The sequence below is a fragment of the Acanthopagrus latus genome, chromosome 13 (genome assembly GCF_904848185.1).
Source record: "Acanthopagrus latus isolate v.2019 chromosome 13, fAcaLat1.1, whole genome shotgun sequence".
NCBI classification, from domain to species: Eukaryota; Metazoa; Chordata; class Actinopteri; order Spariformes; family Sparidae; genus Acanthopagrus; species Acanthopagrus latus.
Genome location: NC_051051.1, coordinates 17,066,766 through 17,087,924, shown reverse-complemented (window position 1 = coordinate 17,087,924; position 21,159 = coordinate 17,066,766). Strand labels below are relative to the sequence as shown.

At 37.5% G+C, this 21,159-nt stretch overlaps 1 protein-coding gene across 8 annotated transcripts in view; it reads left to right on the top strand.

Moving 5' to 3' along the window:
* Positions 1-21,159, top strand: part of ntm (neurotrimin) — a 453,513-nt gene that overhangs the window by 402,067 nt on the left and 30,287 nt on the right. For all 8 annotated transcript variants that reach the window (XR_005078668.1, XM_037120270.1, XM_037120274.1 and 5 more), the window contains one exon: positions 9,091-9,323. Coding sequence is in view for 7 of the 8 variants with exons in the window: in XM_037120270.1 (XP_036976165.1) it covers positions 9,091-9,323 (233 nt within the window). In the remaining variant the exon portion in view is untranslated. The remainder of the gene's footprint in view (positions 1-9,090; positions 9,324-21,159) is intronic.

Below are 21,159 nucleotides of genomic sequence, written 5' to 3'. Positions count from 1 at the left end.
TATGGTCCAGTGCGCCTTATGTATTTTTTAAATACAGAAAAAGCACCCGTAACTGAAACCGCGCACTATAACCCGGTGCGCCCTATGGTCGTGAAAATACGGTAAATGGTGACTGGTAGATCTGTGAAATCCAAATGGCTCTGAGATTCCTCTGCTGAGGAATTGTAGGAAAAAAAAAAAAAGTTTTATTCTTTGAACATCCAAGAGTCCACCACTAGCATTGTAGTCAACAAAAACACACATCATGCATTTCATCATAGTTTTTATTATTAGATATCTGCTTTTAGCATTTCATGAAAGAAAAGGTTGTTTAGGAAGATTTTTTTCACAGTTTCTGTTAACAAATTTAACTCTGGTGTGCATAAGGTAATGTCTGCATTACCCTCTTTTCAGTCACAGGAATTTCTGATATCCAGTCACGTACATGGTGTGCATTTAACCAGCACACTACTCTTCTCTTCATCGTTATTTAGCCATAAGTCAAAGGCAGCATGCACATTTGTCATGTGTCTTGTGTTTTTGTGTCACTTAGCATGCTCATTGGGTAATGCATTAAATCAGTGATAAATTAAGGTAGATACAGGCATGAAGCTGACTTTTTTTCCCAATAACAAGCAAGTTAATGTAACATTACCTCAATCTTGACCATGACTTAGCAGTCCCACCATTTGGAGGACAATTTGCATGCCCCCAGTCAAAAACAAAGACATCCTCATTCATTGCTTGAGCCAAAATTCAGCTTAAGAGACTGGCAATAAGCCAGGGACAACTTCAGCAATCATTTTAATGTATCTCACACTGCACGCCATTCACATATTGCTATGATACAATTCACTTTACCTTCGCTCCTTGATACTGTACTATATAGAGTGTTATCTTATTACCATAAGAGGTTTTTTTATAGAACTGCCATGTTTTCTAAATGTAACCAGGGGCAAAGTGCCCAAACATAACCATGATTTTAGATGTTGTGACTTTGATATGGGCGTTACCTTGGCCTGGTCTCTCTTTAAAAGAGATCTCAATGTGACTACCTAGTTCAAATATGAAATAAGAAACACGAATTGTTCAGTATCAACATTTTGTAAAATGGCAGCAACTCTTCATAGAGGCCACCTTTATTTCCCCCAAATGTGCTGTTCCAAGTTACTCAAGAAGTATTTTTTTGTGATATTTGTGGAAAATTGTATCACATCCCAACAGTGATCAATCATTCAAATGCTCTGAACAAACAGTAAATAAGGTTGAGGGAATAAGCCCATCTATTTGTTTTATTTGGCCAATATGAAAATATTGGACAAGCTACCTGTCTACATACATACCATTGCTACAAATCATTCTCTGCCAGCATGCATTCTGCCTTTTACACTTATTACATATGACCAGGGCTTTGCACAGGGTTAGGTGGCTACATCACAAGTTATTAGTAAGCTAGTGGCACAAGAGTGGAAGAGGAAGTGCAGCCAATACTTATTTACTAGGTTGACGCGATAAGTATAAATGATAGCCAAGTTCATTGTTACATGTTATAGCTTGTTATATGGAGATAAGAGTGTTGACATAGAAACGTTGCCTATTGAATGCATGAATTGGACTAATTAATGGCCTCATCATTACTGGTGAGGCTTAATAAATCATAGTGTTATCTTCCTATTAATGGTAAAATGAGTGAATTTTAAGTCAGAACAGCTTTAAGCAATACACTCAAACAAATGAAAATGATTTAGAACATTTTCAGCCACATCAGTTATGTTTGCTATCTTGTTACTTTCATCATACTTTCAAAATGTCTTATTATATTTATTTATTTATTTATTTATTTTTACGTGATTAGTGATAGTGATTGTGTCGAGTGGTTGAATTTATTTAGAATAGGCTACACAAGCAATTTGTGTCAAGACAAACATTTAGTTATTCTGTTATAGCAGGAAGTAAGGATGCAGATTCAACTGTGCTTTAATTGTTGGCCAACATTTAACTGACCTTCTGTTAGACAAGAGACTACATTAGAAGTGGTAAATGAATAGAAATACCTCTGTCCAAAGGTCTGTCAAGGTGGAAATGTTGCTGTTATTAAGAGATTACAGCATATGGGTGGTGGAATTCTAATTTCTGTAGTATTGTTGATTTAGAGTCTTAAGTCAAGGTTTTTAAGGCTGCAGAAAGTACTTACACTCATCATAGTGGAAGATAATAGGAAATGCAGTTTTTGGTTGGCAGTGTCTGCCTGTGACGGTCATTTTAGCACAATTGCATGCAAGCTTTTGAACTAATATTCATGTGTTCTCAGACTCAAGAACACTGCAAAGGGACACGCAGTTTCAGACCAATGCAGTTTTCATTTTCATGACAGGTAATGTAAATAGCACCTGTGAGCCTCTGGGAAATGTTGGTCTCAAAGTGAGGTTTGGTGAGGCCCACTGATGGTGGCTTGCTTAAAGGGATAGTTTGTGTTTTTTGAAGTGGGGTCATATAAAGTACATTTATAGTCGATCTGTTCCCTACCGTAATCACCGATCACCACAGCCTCAGTTTGAAGAAGTAGAGAGCTGCTCCAACCCAGATGCTCAGCTTTGTACTGCAGTGAACGGGTCCAGAGAAAAAGCGAAATAAACCACCTAAAACAAGGCTCACCTTAAAAAATTTCTATAACGGTTCAAGTGTATGTTGTATAGGGAACATTCACACCGCTTTACATCGCCGTCAGACTGCCCTTTCTTTTGGCACTACATTCTCTCACTGTAGAACCTCCGTATCCCTACATATTAGCGCAACTGGGCAACAGGCTATCTGCGGTGAAATACAGTGCGAGGCCCAGCTGCTGGACGAGAGGTTTACTTTTGATAAAGACGAAACTGAATAGACCGTTGAACTACTGTATCCCTACGCATGAGTGCAACTGCGTAGGGATATGGAGGTTCTACGGTTGACAACAATTTTGTGCCAAAAGAAAGGCAGGTCTGACAGCGATGTAAAGCGATGTGAAATTTCCCTATACAATGTACACTCGAACTGTTACAGATTTTTTAGCGTGAGCCTTGTTTTAGGTGTTTTATTTAGCTTTTTCTCTGGACCCTGTTCACCGCAGTACAACGCTGAGTGTCTGGGCTGGAGCGGCTCTCTACTTCTCCAAACTGAGGCTGCGCTGATTGGTGATTACAGTAGGTACGGTAGAGAATAGTGTTGAATAATAATAATTTGACACAACTCTCTGGTCAGGTAAAAAAAAAAAAAAAAAAAAAAATGCGTGTCTTTGGACTGAATATACAGCTCAGTTCCAAGCAATGTCAAATTTCCAGTGCTAAAACGCATATTTAAATGACACAATATGGTCAGTGTGTGTTAAAAGGATGAAGCAATCGCAGATACAGATTTTTTAAGGTTTTGTGAGCCAAGCATACATTCCATTAAGATGTGCATGAAATTGGAAATGGGGAAAACACATTTTCTTTTATGGTAATATTCGAAACGCACAGGTTGATAAACATCTTCAGTTCAAGTGTATCTGAGTCATTAGCAGGAAATGCTGGTCTCTTCAGGGACTTCATGTTGAAAGAGATGAAGGTTGTATTCCTGGAAGCAGAGCTACTGATGACATTGCATTAAACATTAACTCAATTGATCCACAGTGTAAATAAAGTCTACTGGCGACATCTAATTGTGGAGAAACAAGTGTCATGTATTTTTAATGATCTGCACATTACTGTCAGAAAGCACACAGGGAGGTGAGTGGAAAAAAAATGTTTGCTTATGGTTACAGTTTCACCTCCCAATCTCACATCTCCCCTTCCCTACCTCCTTTCGTGCTTTTGAGAGGATTGACACATTCTGTGGATTCAATTTTGTTTGCCATCTGTGCAGAAGTGATAAGGTGAGAATATATGGTATGTAAAATATTTATCCCTTCATTATTCTTCTTGTTGCTCTCTGTGGGGATTTGACTGGTGAAGCATATAGTTTTTTTTAGAACAATAACAAGTCAAACCAGATTTTCTTTTCAGTGAGGTTCTAAAAATATATATTCCAGAGGATTATTCCCATTAACCACTGAACAATTTGACTTCTAATATGAAATATTAGTGTCAGGGATATATCACATGGTGATTTATATAGAGTCACATATAAAAAAGCCTTGAAATGTGTGCACAGATGTGAATGAAAATTCCTGCTCATGTGGATTGAGAAATGTTGTTAATATAGTCTACACTGCAAACATTAACAAACGAGGCACTGGAGCTTCTTTAACTCTCTGTTTTTACCTCTTTTCTACTCATTTAATGATTATCAAAAGATCAGCAACTGCAATCTTATATCTTATGGCTTGTTTTGTACTCTTTCATCGCACTCAAAGAGGCAGCACACCCACTCACACAACATGACTGCACAGAGTTTCTCATGAATTGGAAACTGGAGGGCTGTGCAAACATGGTGCCAGGATACCTTCAACTATGTCATCAACCCTCTCAAATTAAGCAAAACCCACTGAAGGCTGTGTTTTTTGTTTTTTTGTTTATTTTTTTTAGTAGGAAACACTGACCAATGCTCCAACCTTGAAGTGTAATAAGTAAACAGGAGGATTACTGAGCCTTTCAAAAGTCATGTGATCAGGACTTTTTGGTAAATATTGTTCGCAAATTTAGTCTTAGTTTATGTTCCACAATAGCCTGTCCACCTATTAGTGGTTGCTAATGATGTATTGTTACCCCTGGATGCACTTCACATCTCACATGCTCACCTTTTTCTTTGTTGTCAAAAATGTGTTGTATTTTTTTTAGAAAATAAAATGATTGTAGCTAGTATACTGTTGCCATGATAAAACTCAGCTTGATTAGCTTCCTTTCAAAGACAGACTAATAGTGAACGGACAAAGGGAAAGTAGAGCGAAGGCTGGAAAATAAAGAAATAAAGCTCATCTGATAGATAATATTGAATATCTGCAAATTGTGGGTTTCAAAATGCAAAAACACAAGTGACAACAGAGGACAATTTGGTAAGCTAAGTCCAAATGTCTGAACTAAAAAAGTTCTGATTTATACTTTCAGAACATGCATATAAACCTGTCAGAGAGAATCACCATATATGCAATTTAGTAGTTTAGGACTAGAAGCTACTGATGAGACACCAGGGATGTAAGGTTTGACTCTTGCAATTTAGTATGTGGAAGTAAAGTGATATCCTCTCTTTTAAATACTAAAATTAAGACTCTTGTAGTGACTTCAGTGGCAAATTCCCTTCTAGCCCCAAGATATGCAGCAATTTACTAAATGTACTATTATTAACTGTAAATTAAATTTATATTTTGCTGAGATAGAGTCCTTGAGCTCTTTTGCATTAACACACTCTGTTACGCAATGAGGTGGTGTTGGATATGGACATATGGACGGCAGTCATCATTGGGAAAAGTCCCGACCGGACGAACGGTTTTGGCTTATTACACAGCTACTTGCCATCCAAAAAAAAAAAACTTCATACAGTGTGTCTTTTTACATTTTATTTGTTACCATTCATAGTGTTTTTCAGCAGAGAAATATAGTTTGCCAAACCGATGCTGTTTCGTTTCTCCCTCTTCGCTGCTTTCATCTCTTTTTGTTTTCTTGAACATTGACGACAACTCAGCCTTTTGCGGAGACTCGAAATCACTGTATTTTCCAGAAATATTAAATTTAATGTGAAACTCATCTATACTAGTAGGCTACAGATCAGCTGACGTCACATAGCGACCGAATATGCTGGGTTGATAAGTGACCAGACTACTTGCAGTGCAAAGATTCAAGAGTGTGGAGTGCTGTGAAATACGTGAATCAGAGGCAAAAAGGCCACTTTACTTGACAACGGTCAAATATGCTTAGCAATGGTCAATTATACAAAAATAATTGACTACCAAACGTTGGGAAGGCCCATTCAAGTGAATGGAGCCTTCTACAGCATTAAGAAGAGGCATGTAATAATTAAAAATACTTTTCACCTCTGTATTGGTGGGGACATGTCTCTTTAGGCAACGGCCTAACAAGGATTCTAAGGCTGACAGTATTGGACCTCATCCAAGACAAGTTCCAAAACAACAGATTTTATACTTGAGTGAGCATCCATGTACATGCAAGCATGCCTCCTCGTAACCTCCATGACAATTCCAAGTTTGAATATATATTTTTAACACCTTGTTCATTTACACATGATGGCTGGTTGCATATCCTGCGGCCATTTGGAGAGTCAGTTGTGCATATCCCCAGAAATGAACACAGCGGGTACCCAATGTGCTATGGACACATTGAACGGGAGAGGCAGTGTAGCCCCATTATTGGGCTGTAATAGGGTCAGAAGTCAATAAGCCCCATCAGCAGCAGCAGGAACATCAAAAGGACAACATGCTAACTTGTGCCACCTAGTGGTGATCAGTATACATGCAAGTATGTAAACAACTATGTTCATGACATAGCCAGTTGTCCACACAGTCGTGTAGTTAAAAAACTAGTATATATTGGGACTAAAGGGTCACCAAGAGTCACTCGGCTCCACACTTAAAAGCAGTGTTTTGCTGCCCTCTCTGTTTGACAGTTTCAAGTCTGTTTCACCTCTGAGTCAACCTTGAGTTTGTCATAGCAGCAGGGTGGTAAGTTAAATAAATGGTGGTTAGAACAAGATTTTCAGGGGCAGTTATGTTACCATTTTAATGTCTATATCATCATTTTAACAGCCTTAGCTAGTGGCGTAAGTATCGGCGGTGCAACCGGTGCAGCTACACTGGGGCCCAGATGCCCTCAGGGGCCCATAAAGGAAGAAATAAAAAAACAGCTGTCCAGAATTGCCACAGTCCCCTGTTTTTGTGAATGAAATGGCTGGGGGAGGGTCGGTAAGGTAACGCTGAGTGGCTGGTATAGGAGGAGGAAATGATAGATTAAAGATGATTTGTCCACTCACCTTGATGCCTGCCAGTCATGATCAGTCGCAATGACGTGACGTCAGGCACTGTGGGTTTCTTTCCCTGGGTCAAGGAGAGTTATCATATACATATATATATATATATATATATATATATATATATATATATATATATATATATATATATATATATATATATATATATATATATATATCTATATATATATATATATACTACACTGTATATTGAATGTGCTTACCCCGGAACTCAACTGTGTGTATATATATATATATATATATATATATATATATATATATATATATATATATATATATATATATATATATATACGGGGTAAGCACACTGTGCTCTTTCCTATATTACTTATAAATGTTAAGACTTGCAGGGGCGGCTGTAGCTCAGCGGGTAGAGCAGGTCGACTAGTGATCGAAAGGTCGCTAGTTCAAATCCCGGCTCAGGGCAAGGCTGAGCTACAAGATACTGAACCCCACATTGCTCATCAGTGAGGGCCCTGCGATGAGCTGGCGACTTGTCCAGGGAGTACCACAAGTCTGGGATTGGTTCCAGCAGCAACACCCCGTGACCCCATGGAAAGGGATAAGCGGTTACGGACAATGACATGACATGACATGTTAAGACTTGCATTGACATCTTAGAGAAATTAATTTACTGTTGCCATTAGAGCTGAAAACCCTACTTTGAATCCACTTTGTCATAGTAAATCCACACCATCTCACATACACTACTATCCATTATTTTTGAAAGCCATTGCCCCTGTGTATTGATCACACACACATGCAGACTGTTTTGTCTTCTTTCCCCACTATAGCACCACAAATGCCCCAAGGATGCCATTGACCCTACCGCTGCCACTGAAGTGGAAGTGACTGATGCTGTAACAAAAGCTCTGACAATGTAAATGGAGCTTAAAGTCTTTCAGCTGCAAAATGTTGAGTTGTAACATTGTAACAATGCTTCCATTCTAAACTGCTGAAGTCCTGCTCTTGAGTACATCAGAATATTAGGCTACTGAAAGTTGAAGAAACCCACAATATAAATAGTATTGGGTAGCCAAAAGGCACATGTGTATGAAGTATGAATGTCTTGTTAGTGAGACTTTTTTTCCCTCCTACAGCTCTGTCAGTGCTTTCTCAGTGGGATCCAAAGGTTTGCCATGAAAAAACAGCAGATGTGTTGCTCTGTAGAAAGCTCAGTGACCCAGTATCAAAGCAGCATTTTGTGACCGGTGAAATCAGTCTGTTGTGATTGTATGGGGTACAAACGTGCAGTTGTCCGCTTGTTGTCTCAGTCACTTTTGAATGTCGCAAACCAAGTGTGTGGGAAGATTAACAAAAGAGACCTGATGATTGCTTGAGAGCTGCATTTGCATAGGTACAATGTGTCTAGTTACTGTGCTTATTGAAAAAAAAAATGTCAATATTCCAAGCAAGCTGTTAACATGTTTGCTAATGACTCAGATGCAATTCATATCCCATGCTGATGATAACAGAATGTTTTTTTCAGTTGTTACAATTCCCTTCTTTTTATGAGAAACTGAATAAAACAACATTGTAATTACCTTTTTCAAATTCTAATAAAGATAATCTGGTGTGGCTGATAATGCTGCCAAATATGTTTTAACTGATTTTAAAAAGTATCGTAGGAAACATTTTTTAGTTATAACAAATCTACCAACATTACGAAGGATTGTCATATATAAATTCACTGTGCTCACCTTTTTCTTTAAAACACTGTCCTAAAAGAAAAAAGGATGAACTGTTGCTTTAAGGTACAGTTTCAGCCTTTTGAAGTATGAGTGAGCCTTTCCTGCAGTAGTGTGTGTGCAATGGAGAGCCCAGCAGAGTCTGCAGCACTACACCAGCTGCTTCCACTGATTAGTTCCTCCTCTCTGGTTGAAGGTTTGCTAATCAGTTTGATGATTGTCCACCCAGTCGGACTGAAATTTGCAATGAATAACAAATAGCCTCAATTTACTGTCAATGAGTAAAGTAATTGGTGTTTGTGATAGGCATGGCACTTGAGATGTTTACTTTGCTTGATTGTATTTGAAACAACAACATTGTATATGTATTTCACACATTTGTCGATTCTTTGAGTGCTTAATCTTAAAATAACATAGTCCACTTGGCTAAGAGCCCTACATTCAATACAATTTATTTCCTTTACAGGTGTGCTCAGGGGGATATTGTCACACACACAGCATGGCTAAACCGATCAAGTATACTGTATGCTGGAGAAGACAAATGGTCAGTGGACCCAAGAGTGAGTCTGGTGACCCTTAATCAAGAGGAGTTTACCATCAAGATTGAAAACGTGGACATGACAGATGAAGGGCAGTATGTGTGCGCAGTCCAGACAAGCAGTCGACCGAGAACCACCTCAGTGCACATCCTCGTCCAAGGTAACAGCAATAAATATACTGCTGATACTGTTTCAGCTACTGCTCATACTACTGTATTACTGAATGATGAAAAATGACTGTACTTTTTGTGTGACAGACAGACTGTGACAATACACAGTCAGTTACTAGCATCTCACAAACACACACACACACACACACACACACACACACACACACACACACACACACACACATTAGGGCCCGGTCACTTAAGGTGCCAGTGCCATCATCATTGCAGATGACTGACATCCATTGACTACTGATTGTAGCATTGTGATTATCGGTATTGGCATTTATAATGGCCGATAAATGAATATTTGAAAAATAAAATAAACACGGACGAAACGCCCTCCAACCATGTTACGAGTGTTGGCGTCCACCAGAGTGCGCTCTACAACAGGCAGAGTCTATGCCACCACTTGATTGACGTACAGGACGGCCAGTCTGAGATCTCTACGTGTAAGGTCACGCTTAACATGTCATGGGTCACCAACGCGCTAGCTATTGCAAAACACAAGTGAGCTAAGTGTCCTGGTTAGCGGCTTCCATTGATATTACCAGAAAAAGGGATACAAAAAATGTGCGTTTGCCTGATTTGACAAACTACTATTCAAAAGAAGGGGAATGTTGAGAGGCACTTTTGAAATGTTCACAAAAAGTACAACACTGGCTTCCCTCCGAAAAGCGAGCTGAGGCCGAAGCATCGTTACGGGTGAGTCACTCTATCATGCCAGAGGACGCTGGCGGGAATATCGCCGCTTCTCAATCCATAGAAAATTTGTTTTTTTTTTTGTTTGTTTGAAAAAGAAAGCCAAGTTGTCGCTACAAAATCTGGGCTGTGAAGGTTGCACACATCAACAACTGGCTCCGTGGACTGACTTTTCTCCGCTGATCATCTGTTAGCCTCGCCGATCAGCTGTTAGCCTAGCAATGCTAAATTTAAAACTGACATACTCAATACTCCATGGGCTGTCAATCATTGCTGCGTTGGTCCTCCCTCCATCACAGCCTAGGGGTTATTTACCGCCTGGCTCCTTTATTGCTCTCTTCTGCTGCTGTGGTCTCCCCCTGCTTGCGGCGATGTTGGATGGTCGCTGCTCCGTCGTTGCTGGTGTTCAGCGCAGGAGCTCCTGGACCTCTGCTGTAACTTCGCCCCAGGCTCCATCGCTGGGGTTGGATCTCTTGATCGCCCCCGCTGTGTGCATGGAGCCTCCAGATGCAAGTTTGTTTATTTAGACAAAGCTACTCCCTCCGTGCAGAATGACAGGCTCTCCATTTATTCTTTGTTTTGTTTGTTCCACTTTGTTAATTGGTAAGATGATAAAAGAGGCCTTCGTTGAGGCAGCTGACTCCTTGTTTCAGGATTTTAAATACAAACTAGAAATATTATCATCAATCAAAGCTTTTCAGCTATCAAGAACTACTGCTGTCGATTTCTATGTGCAATATCAATGGTTACATTACTGTCTCAATATCAATTATTTTGTTATCTAAAGTATACCCAGTGTATGTATCAATAGATGTTTAATATTTTTTTATGTAGGTAGATCATTTTGATCTGGTCATTTTGAAAGTAATTTGCAAGCTAAAACAGAGTTGGCCCCCCTGCTCTACAATGTCCCGGTTGGCAACATTCGTGATTAGAACGCCACAAACCCTAGAATGTATTTTGATGTTCTTTTTTTCTCTGTTGTGACAGTAAAACAGAAGAGTTTATTTTTAAACTGCATGATCATATTACTTAAGTGAGAACTCATAAATAACTTCAAATAACTAATGTTACAGAAAGCTGTTTATGTTTTGTTACGCATTGCCGTATTTTTATATATATTTTTTTATTATATATCTCGGCCGATATATTGAAATATCAAATTTTTAAATCAACAAATATTTGTATCAGTATCGGCTTTAAAAATCCTTTTTCGGTCAGGCTCTACTTAGAACAGTTCATTCTATTGGTGTATCAAGCACAGGTCTGTGTGAGCAGGCATACTCAACAGCCATCGTAAAGTTTACAAAAGCAATTATGAGAAATTTCTTCCTTAAGAAGAAGGAATTTGACGTTTCTATTTATATTTTGTTATACTAATGATGCATAGAAATGAATGCTACTTACTGCCACAGTCAAGAGCATTAATATAGAATACAAAAATGACAATAAAAATAGTCAAAGATGTCAGCTGATGTAGTGAAAAGAGACACATCCACCAGAGGGCCTTTGTTGATGAGACCAGCTGCTGATGAGAATAAAAAGCAAGGTGGTAATCAAGCACTGGAAGTGCAGACTGGGATTCCAATCGTAAAAAGACAAAGTTGGGGTAGGGCGATTGGTTTACTTCAGACAAACTTGGACTGTATTTATTACAGAACATAACAGACAAGATGAATTCATAATTTTAGTAAGATGATGTCAGCACTCGTAATACATCACAGTGCCATCTGCCCTCTTTTATGAAGAAGCAACAGTTGTATACAAAACTAATGATTTTATATCTTCACATAGTGGAAACATGGACTGCAGAGAAAAAAAAAAAAAACAAACAAAAAAAAACCATCACACTGCCACATGGTTTTTACTGGGAACAGGATTTACAAAGTACAAATAAGTGAGAGCTTCATCCACTTCAGACTTACTTATAATGAACTAAATTATAATAGTCGTCTACTACTGGGCTCTTAACATTGCAATTTACAGGCATCTGTCATAAATAAAGGCTATCTTATAACATTCATGTGTAGCATTTGTGTACATTATAGCTAACTTAGCTCAGCGTTAGCAACACCACAGTAACGAGAAACGAGTCACATCACACTAACTGTTACAGTTTATTTTCTCACTAGTTGCTCTTAAGATATGTGGCTGTAAACAGCCAACATGTTATGTAACGTTCTGAGCTGTTGTCTGGGATGATGATAGAAGTCGTTCTCGCTGGCTAGACTTCTTTATCATCTTCATCAAGCAGTAGAGTATAGGCTACAGTGCTCATCCCGGATGTCACTGCAATGCGTTACATAGACATCTTGGACATAACGCAAGAACTGCTACTTCCTTAAACTCTTTTGAAAGGGTTATTTAATTTTTTGAAAGTTTTGAAATTGAATTATGTCCAGATCTTACAAAATGCACCTTAAGTCAGCAAGTAGTAAGACACATAGTTGTGCTAGCCATCATGCTATGGTTCCACAAACCATAAATAAATCCTATTCATATATATTTCTTAAAACAGTGTTTTAAGAAATGATTGTTACAGTAAGCTAATGTTACACACACTTTGGTGAGCTAACTAACTTTTTAAGTAATTTTGAATTAATTTCATTCATTCTAGAGTTATTCAAGTTATTTTCAACATACTAGTTAAATACTCTATCATCCGAATAGGTAGGTGGCACAGTCACTACCAGAGCTACGGCCCTGAAACTGTATCCTCTGCTACTGCCAGAACATACTTTTGCGTGATTCCCACAGATGACAAACCTTGTTAAAAGCTGGAACCAACCTTCAGATTCTTACAAAGATTGATGATTCTAAACAAACAATCATTTTGTCTCCAAAAAAACATTTTTAAATTATTAATTCACAATCATAATGATGTTTATTATATATAATATAACAATTAAGGCAAATAGATCTGCGGCTTTCTATAAGCTCTGTATATGTATTTATACCATTTATAAAGAATGATTTGTCTACATAAAAAAATGTTATTACAGTGACCTTTGATAACCTTCCCCCTTTACTTTCTGAAATGCTTTGGACACATACAGTATATACAATCAGTAATGAAATATTGGATTTTTTTTTTCTTTTTTTCTTTTTTTATACCAGCATGTAATATAATAAGTGGCTTTAATTTGCTTAGGAAAGGTCAAATGTAGACAATTATTCTCATGAAAGCCTAAAATGTCTTCAAATAATAATAATAACAATACTAATAATAATACAAAACTAAACTGTACTCTAAGTTTACATAGAAAAACACAAAACCAGATTAAAAAAAAAAGAAAAAAAAAATCTCATAAATTAATCCATTCTCAGACAAAGACATTATTCATGGTACATAATGCTGACTCCTAGAATAGGGGAGGAACAACAAATGACAACAAATGAGGAGACTTAGTGAGCACCCCCAAAATTGCCAGAGGTCTTTGAGGGTAACATAACATAACATGACATTTTGCATGGTCCAGTCTACCCTTGATATCCTTGAACTTGCTGAGGCCTGCTCAACACTGCTTGGCAGCTTTATTTAATTGAATTATGTGTATGCTGGTTGACACTTTATGACTGATGGTTGTGTTATTCCTGGGCACCTGCACATGAGGGCATGCATGAACAAACCAGTGGGTAAAAACAGATGTGTGCTCTTTTTTCGTGAATCCCATTTCCTCAGTCATTGGAGCAGTTAGGGGCTAAATGCCGTGCTCAAGGAGGGGGAGGGGAGTGTGTTCGTCTGTCGTTATATTAAGTGAGGTTAATGGAGAATAGCAGATGTTAAAATGATTTGGCTAAAATGAAGTGTGGAGTTATGAGTGTTCTCATATAGATGCAGGGCACAGTTAGGTGTGCTGTGCTGTATAAACAGCTTAATGAGAAAATATAAGACCACCGGTTTGACATGCATATGATCCATGTAGCTTAGCGGGCTGCTCATAACATGCTGCTACCCTCAACATCAGAAGAGAAAACAGTTTATATAGCTACAGTGGAAGAGTTTAGATTTTTTACACTCTAATCTTCTCTGCAGCAGGATGCAAAACAACAAAAAATTGCAATAGAATAATGCAACACAACCTGCATTTCATTTAAGTACAGGCCAGTCTATCTTATCAGAGGAACGGAAAAGTTGGTGAATGTATCACCCTAACTTAACAAGCACTGCCATTTCGTTAAGGTTAGCATCTGGTATAGTATACTCTTCTTTCCCTAAAATTAAGAGAATTCATATAGGATAACAGTTTGTTTTAAGAAATGATTGTTACAGTAAGCTAATGTTACACACACTTTGGCGAGTTAAATAACTTTTTTAAGTCATTTTGAATTAATTTCATTCATTCTAGAAAGTTATTTTCAACATATTAGTTAAATACTCTATCATCCAAATAGGTAGGCATCACAGTCACTACCAGAGCTGTGGCCCTGAAACTGTATCCTCTGCTACTGCCAGAACATAGTATAGAAGTGGCCCATAATTTATTTATTTATTATTATTTTATTGTATTATTATTATTTTTCTGTGTGTTATTAAGAGTTGGACATTACTGCAATGCTACATGTATGACAAATACAGGCAGTAAACACAGAATGTCTACATCAGGGAAAATGTGCACCCACCTCCTGTATATCATATAACCTATTTGCCACCATCTTCTCATTTGCACAATTATAAACTTATGTTTTTTTGAATGATATGTTATGGCATGTGTAGTGTATAATATGTACCATCATGTACTTTTGTTGTACTTTGGGAGAAGCCAAAGTAAAATTTCCATTGAGGTGGACAATAAAGTTAATCCAACCTAATCTAATCTAAAATTGTAACAGTAGTAATGGGTAGTGGTAAATGTGCCCTTATTTACCTTTTTCTTTTAAATTTTGATATAGACCTTTACTCAAACAACACTGAGTTGAAGGCAACACACACCTCTTTTTTCCACCTCTTTTTGTGTGTGTAGCGCAGGGAATCGATTCCCCTGAAAATCCATTTTCCAAGTAAAAGAGTCAAAGTGTGTGCACACACACACTTTTCACCTCTGCATTAATTAATTTATTGAAAACAAAAGGTTCTCTCAAGACATAAGTCAGTCAAGTGACATATAACTTAAATACAGCCCACAATTACATCATGCCCCACAGCTGACTTGTGTCAATCACATGCAACAGCTTACCAAATTGAGATCCCCATGAGCAGGTAAAGCCTATTATATAGCATGTATTAGGGGTGTAGCGATTCTTTACATTTTCGATTCCAAGGTCATGATTCGATTCTCGATCTTTACTGTTTTTCTTTTTTTTTTTTTTTTAAAGCAAGTTCTGTCTGTTGGTCTCCTGCATCTGCAGTTGCCAGTGTACTAAGAGTGAAGTAGCACCTTGTCTTATACTGTATCACCAACCACTCCATTCCATATAATGTTGGTCAGCAAATCTGCAAGACATCAGGTCATACTCTCACAATGTTAAGGGGAAGGAAGCAGTAACTTTTATGCACTGACGTGATATGTATTCAACCCTGCACAGGAGCATTTGGGTGTTATGTATTGCCACTACCATTCCACAACAGTGGATTCTCATTATGCTAAATACATACTAAAACAATGAACAACAGGGTTTATGTCCCAACCGTAGACCCAAGGGTGAGAAGAGGGGGTGTGGAGAGTCTGCTTAAAGGAATCAGCTGGCACTCAGAGTTCAGCACAGAAATGGGCCTCCCCATAATCTATTCTCCTCTGATTATTAATGGCATTTGAAAAACAAGTTTCATGACATTGCAGGCAGTACTTCTTTGAAAGCTGAACCTTGAAATTAAGGGACAGCAATCTTCTGAACAGTTGCCCCACTCACATGTTTATGAATGGAGGTCTATCTCCATGGAGGATGGGATCTGAAGTGCAATTTCATATGTTAAGTCTGTCAATCTATGAGTGGCCATCTGTCTCAGATTGTGTTCGGAAATGTTTGACATTCTAACCAATAAAGCAACACAGCTGCAAAATTATTTGGAAGTGTAATTTATAAATTTTCCCCTGAGAAGATAAGAATGAATGTTGGTTATGTAAGTGGCTCTACAGTGTCATTACCTGATTGTCACTATAGATGTGTTATTGTTAGATGGTAATGTATTCATAATTCACAAGAACAGTCACAGATATTTAGAATGTGTTGTACATGCATGTATAAGATGTGTTATGTATATGTGTTTGCATATATATGTATATATAAATACGCTACATATATGATATGTATAATTACCGTCAACTAGGTAGTGTATGAGCTGAAGAAAATGCATTTATGTACCCACACTTGGATGTTGGCAGTTAATGCAAAAGGATTATTTTGCTGTTACAGAGTGAAAATAAATCAGCAGCTTCCTTTCATGATCAGTGGAACTGGCTTCAGAAGTGCAGTGATGTCAGGTCTTGTGAGGGAGATAAGCACTTGTTTGTAGCTCATTATATAGAACTGGCTCTCCTCCCTCTCTTTTACAACATTTGATCAGAGGATGCTGATGGTTCATCCAGCATGTGCAGGCAGTCCCTGGAACCATGCCCAATCACAGTGACTCATCTCATGTACAACGGTAGTGTAGATGACTTCATAGATTATTTATAAAACATAAGATCTCATTAGAGAGTTAACCACAGAAGTTTAAAGATCCTTGAACTGGAATATTCAAAGTCTAATCCCATCAGTTCATAGATTTTGTGCGCGGAAACAATTAGGGAGCCTTAGTTTATCATTTGTTTATATATTTATGTATAAACCTGTTTTGCTTCATAATGGGCATATTTCATTGATTTATTTTTCCTCTTGAATTTCCCTCTTGAATGAAAAATTATAAAATAAAATGAAAAAGAGAAAATAATCAAACTCTCTGCTTAAACCTGATTTGTTCATTCCAGTGTGCAGACCTTTGTAAATCAGGATTGCATGGTTTTGCATTCCACATGATCAGAGCCTAAGGAAATGCCTATATAAGTAAGTAGGTAAAGTTTTCTTTTAGTGCACCTCTACGACCATGTGAGGAAGACATCATATATTAAATATGTAATTCTGAATTTAATTTGAAGCTAGTGTAATGCATCATATTTGGCATCTTTAAAGACCTGTGGTCTCATTTATGAGGCTTGCGTACACACAAAATGGAGCTTGAAAGAGGTGTAAGTCACTTTCCATGCAAAAGTTATGATCTACAAAAACAAACTTGATGGGAAAATGTGCCCATCTATATGCAAAGTCTGACCCATGCAAATGACATTTTGGAGTCAAGGGGAATTGGTGACACAAACCGTGAGGTGGTGAGTAAATCGGACTATAGAAAATTGAAGATGAGAGTCATTATTTTCTGCATAATAATACATCTCACAATTGACTTCACTTTATTTGAAACATTGATTATATCCACATTATCATAAACATTCAAACCAGTAGTGTCATTTGTACTTGTGCTTGTAGTGAAGGGTAACTATTCCATAGACACATTTTAAACTTTTAAAGATATATGACAACTCAAATCTTGAATCAATATTCCCTCCGCTTTCTCACCATCACATTCCCTCCCCCAGAGCACAGGGCTGCACTGTTTTCTGATGCAGCGTTAATACATATATTGTGTTTGCAAATTGAATTTCCATTTAAAAATGATATCCAAGAGTGAGGGATAACACTGATTGTCGCAATAATTTTGGAAGATGAAGCAGTTAGTCCGATCGCTGTGAACACATGAACACTGCTCCCACCACTAAAGTACAATGTGAATGAATGTATACATGTATGTATTGGGCTATAAAAATGAAATTGATTTGAATTGATTTGATTTGATTTATAAAAGGGAAATTGGTTATGTAGGAAATGTGTACATATTAGGAAATGTATGTACATCAAAAAAAACAAAAAAAACAAAACAAACAAACAAAAAAAAAATATATATATATATATATATATGTATGTATATGTATGTATATATATATATATATATATACATACATACATATACATACATATACATACATATATTTATGTACATACACTTCCTAATATGTACACACAGACATTTAGTATGGATTATCTGCTCTATCTCTATCTGTTCTAAATATTTGCAGCAGTGGACCACTTTTAAATAACCCACAGATGTTTTGCAAAAACATGAAGACATCATAATAGTATACATGTGATGACAAAAAAGTTATATCTCTGGTTGTTAAAATAAAAGTGGCATCATCAGTGACCAAAAAACACGTGCCAGCTGCCAAGTGACACCATCTAATATCAAGCATAATATTCCTCCTCATTAGGCTTCTTATTAAACTCCATCATGAAATACCTGCGATAACCTGAGGGAAGCAGAATATGATTTGAGAGAGTACAGTGGTGTGTATTAAACATGGCTGTCCACTGTCTTTACCTTTATTAAATGTCATGCATTAGACACCAGACTGCTATGGAATAGTGCCATATACCTCTCCACACATAAGACTGGTTAGCTGAAACCTTTCCACTTCCTTTTCTTTGTTGTTTCTCAATTTTTAGTCTCAAAACGCATTATAGCACAAGTGTTGCTGTATCATGTTTTGCAATGAGATGTGACAATTCACAACTTTAACTCAAAGAATGACTTTTTATTCAATTTTATCACCACCAGTTAATGAGTTACTTTCAAACTAACCAAAACAGCAGGTATGCTTGGAGACACCCACACAGTCTGTGAACCTCAGATGAACTCAGTTGCACGCAGCCCACATTTTTCTACCTAGTTAACAAAACTGGTGATCTAATAGTCAAGTTTCTGATTGTCAAATTACAGCCCCATGATTTTCTTGTGAGTAAAGAAAAGTGTTGGCTGTACTGAAGATGCCAGCCATGAGTTTGAGTTTGATGATGGATTCATCTTGAGTGAATTTAAGGGCCATTGAACAATGCCACTGTCCATCATTGATGGCTGACAGCCATGACAATTAATCCCTGAGCATCATAACACCATGATTCAAGCGGCTAAACACCAGAAAGTGCTATTTAGAGTTGCAGTAGGGGAGCAGTTGTTGTTGTTGTTTGTGAAAAATGCAAATGGAAAGAAGTATGTTGCTGGTCAGTGCACTAACATTACTTCTCCATGTCCGTTTAATATTTTCTTATTAAACCAGCTCAGTTAGGTGAACCCAAGATACTCGGTTAAAGTTGTGGCAGCAGTGTTTCTTTCCCAGGGGACACTGTTTCTATTAGTTGTGGCATTTTTATACACAGCGTTGTCATCGTCCATCAGGATGTTTCACTGTAGATATCGTCATATCAGACATAGCAGACATCACCCAACCCTAGCCTTGGCAGAGGTATGCACTCTAATCTAGTTGGTTGTGAATGCAGGAGGCATGTTCTTCTGTTGTATTATTATATCTTCCGGGTCAGAAAGTTTGGCCCTTCTTCAACATTTTTCAAAGGATTCACTCAATTCAAACACAGAATATTCATCTCAATTGGGAATCGATCACGTCTATTTTTCTAATTGATATCATTCATAATTTCAGATATTTGACATTTTCTGTCATTTTTTCCCATTCAAGCAGATTATGGAATCTTCAAAAATCCTCAGTTTTCACAGTTTTCAAGCATTTTAAAAGCTCATCTATTCATTCACACTTCCAGATAGAATCTCAATTCATACTGTGAAACGTTCACAAACATTACGACTTTCTTACCTGAATTCAACTTTTACACACCATTCATAGTTTTTGCACTGTCACAGTTCAAACATTGGTAACTTTTCAGCCACTTTGAGATTTTTGCATTGGTGTCTATGGGGTGGAATGGAAGTGGAGGAGCCAACTGACACCGTGGGGAGGATCTAAAAATAATCAGAAAACCTTGTCTTCAACTCGCCCTCCCTTCCACATTTCATCCAGCAATTCAATCCAGCAGAAAAATAATGACATCAACATGTAGGTACACTTGTGCTGGTGTTACAGTGGATCTCTGGGGCAATCGGACAAAAACTTTTGGCTTGGTGGGCATTTAACTGACAGGAACACTGACCAACTGCCACATTAAGTCCCATTAAACTGAGAGGAAAAATATCTGAAGGCAGGCAAACACATCCACTTTTCTAAACTGCTCCAAAAGACACATTTTTGACAACACACATAAAAAAAAAACTTAACTAAGTGCTCACAAGACTCTCATAGTTCTACCAACTCATTATTTGAGTGATAGCAGATACTGTTTTAGAAGGAGAAGCATGATAATGTGAGGTGAGCCTCAGCTGAAATCTATATCTATCTATATTTAACTATTATATTTTCATTCATTCAAGCCAGGAACTCTGTTTTAAATATTTAAATGTTCCCAATCATCGATATATTGAGATTTATTGAATTTCTGTCTGATTAAGAGTATTTGATTCATTCTCACTGTAACATTTCTTCATACACCATCAGCTGCTTTTCAACACAAATTCAAGCCAGTGTTGCAGTCTCTCTCAATGCTTATATTCTGTTTTTAATGCTTCATTCTCACCTAACTATTACGAAGCTTCATTACATTCAGACGAGACTTCAAATGAATTAAAGCCACCAATTCAGTTTGACCTTAGTTTTTCAACAAATCCTACATTATTTCACAGTTTCACAGATATTGTGGACATTGTTCAAAGTTTTCACAGCCAGCAGTCCACATTTGGCTTCAGCTGGTCAACAGGGAGCATTCACAACTACAAGTTCTTCAGAACTTGCCTTCTCTAGTTTACAGTATGTCATACATTTTTGTATCATATTTTCAGATATCATAGGCAATACCTTTAAAAAATAGCAAATGCAGTGGGGAGCAAACTTATACAGTATTTACCAGACCTGGTCAATGCTGTTTGAAGTGACTTTTTTTTATTATGGGCTTTCAGTACCAGATACTGCTCATGAGTTGTTTGGTTGAATGCTCTAAGTAAGCTTCTCGACAAAATTGAAGGATACCTGTAACCACTGCCCTGCTCAAGTGATTTATGTATAGATATCATCCGACACCCACACCATCAACACCCAGATACGATAAATAAGTTCAAAACTATGAGTGAGAAATAGAACTTGAATATTGCTTGAACTCACTGTTGCCTTGGTGCTAGAAGAAAGGTGGGTTCAC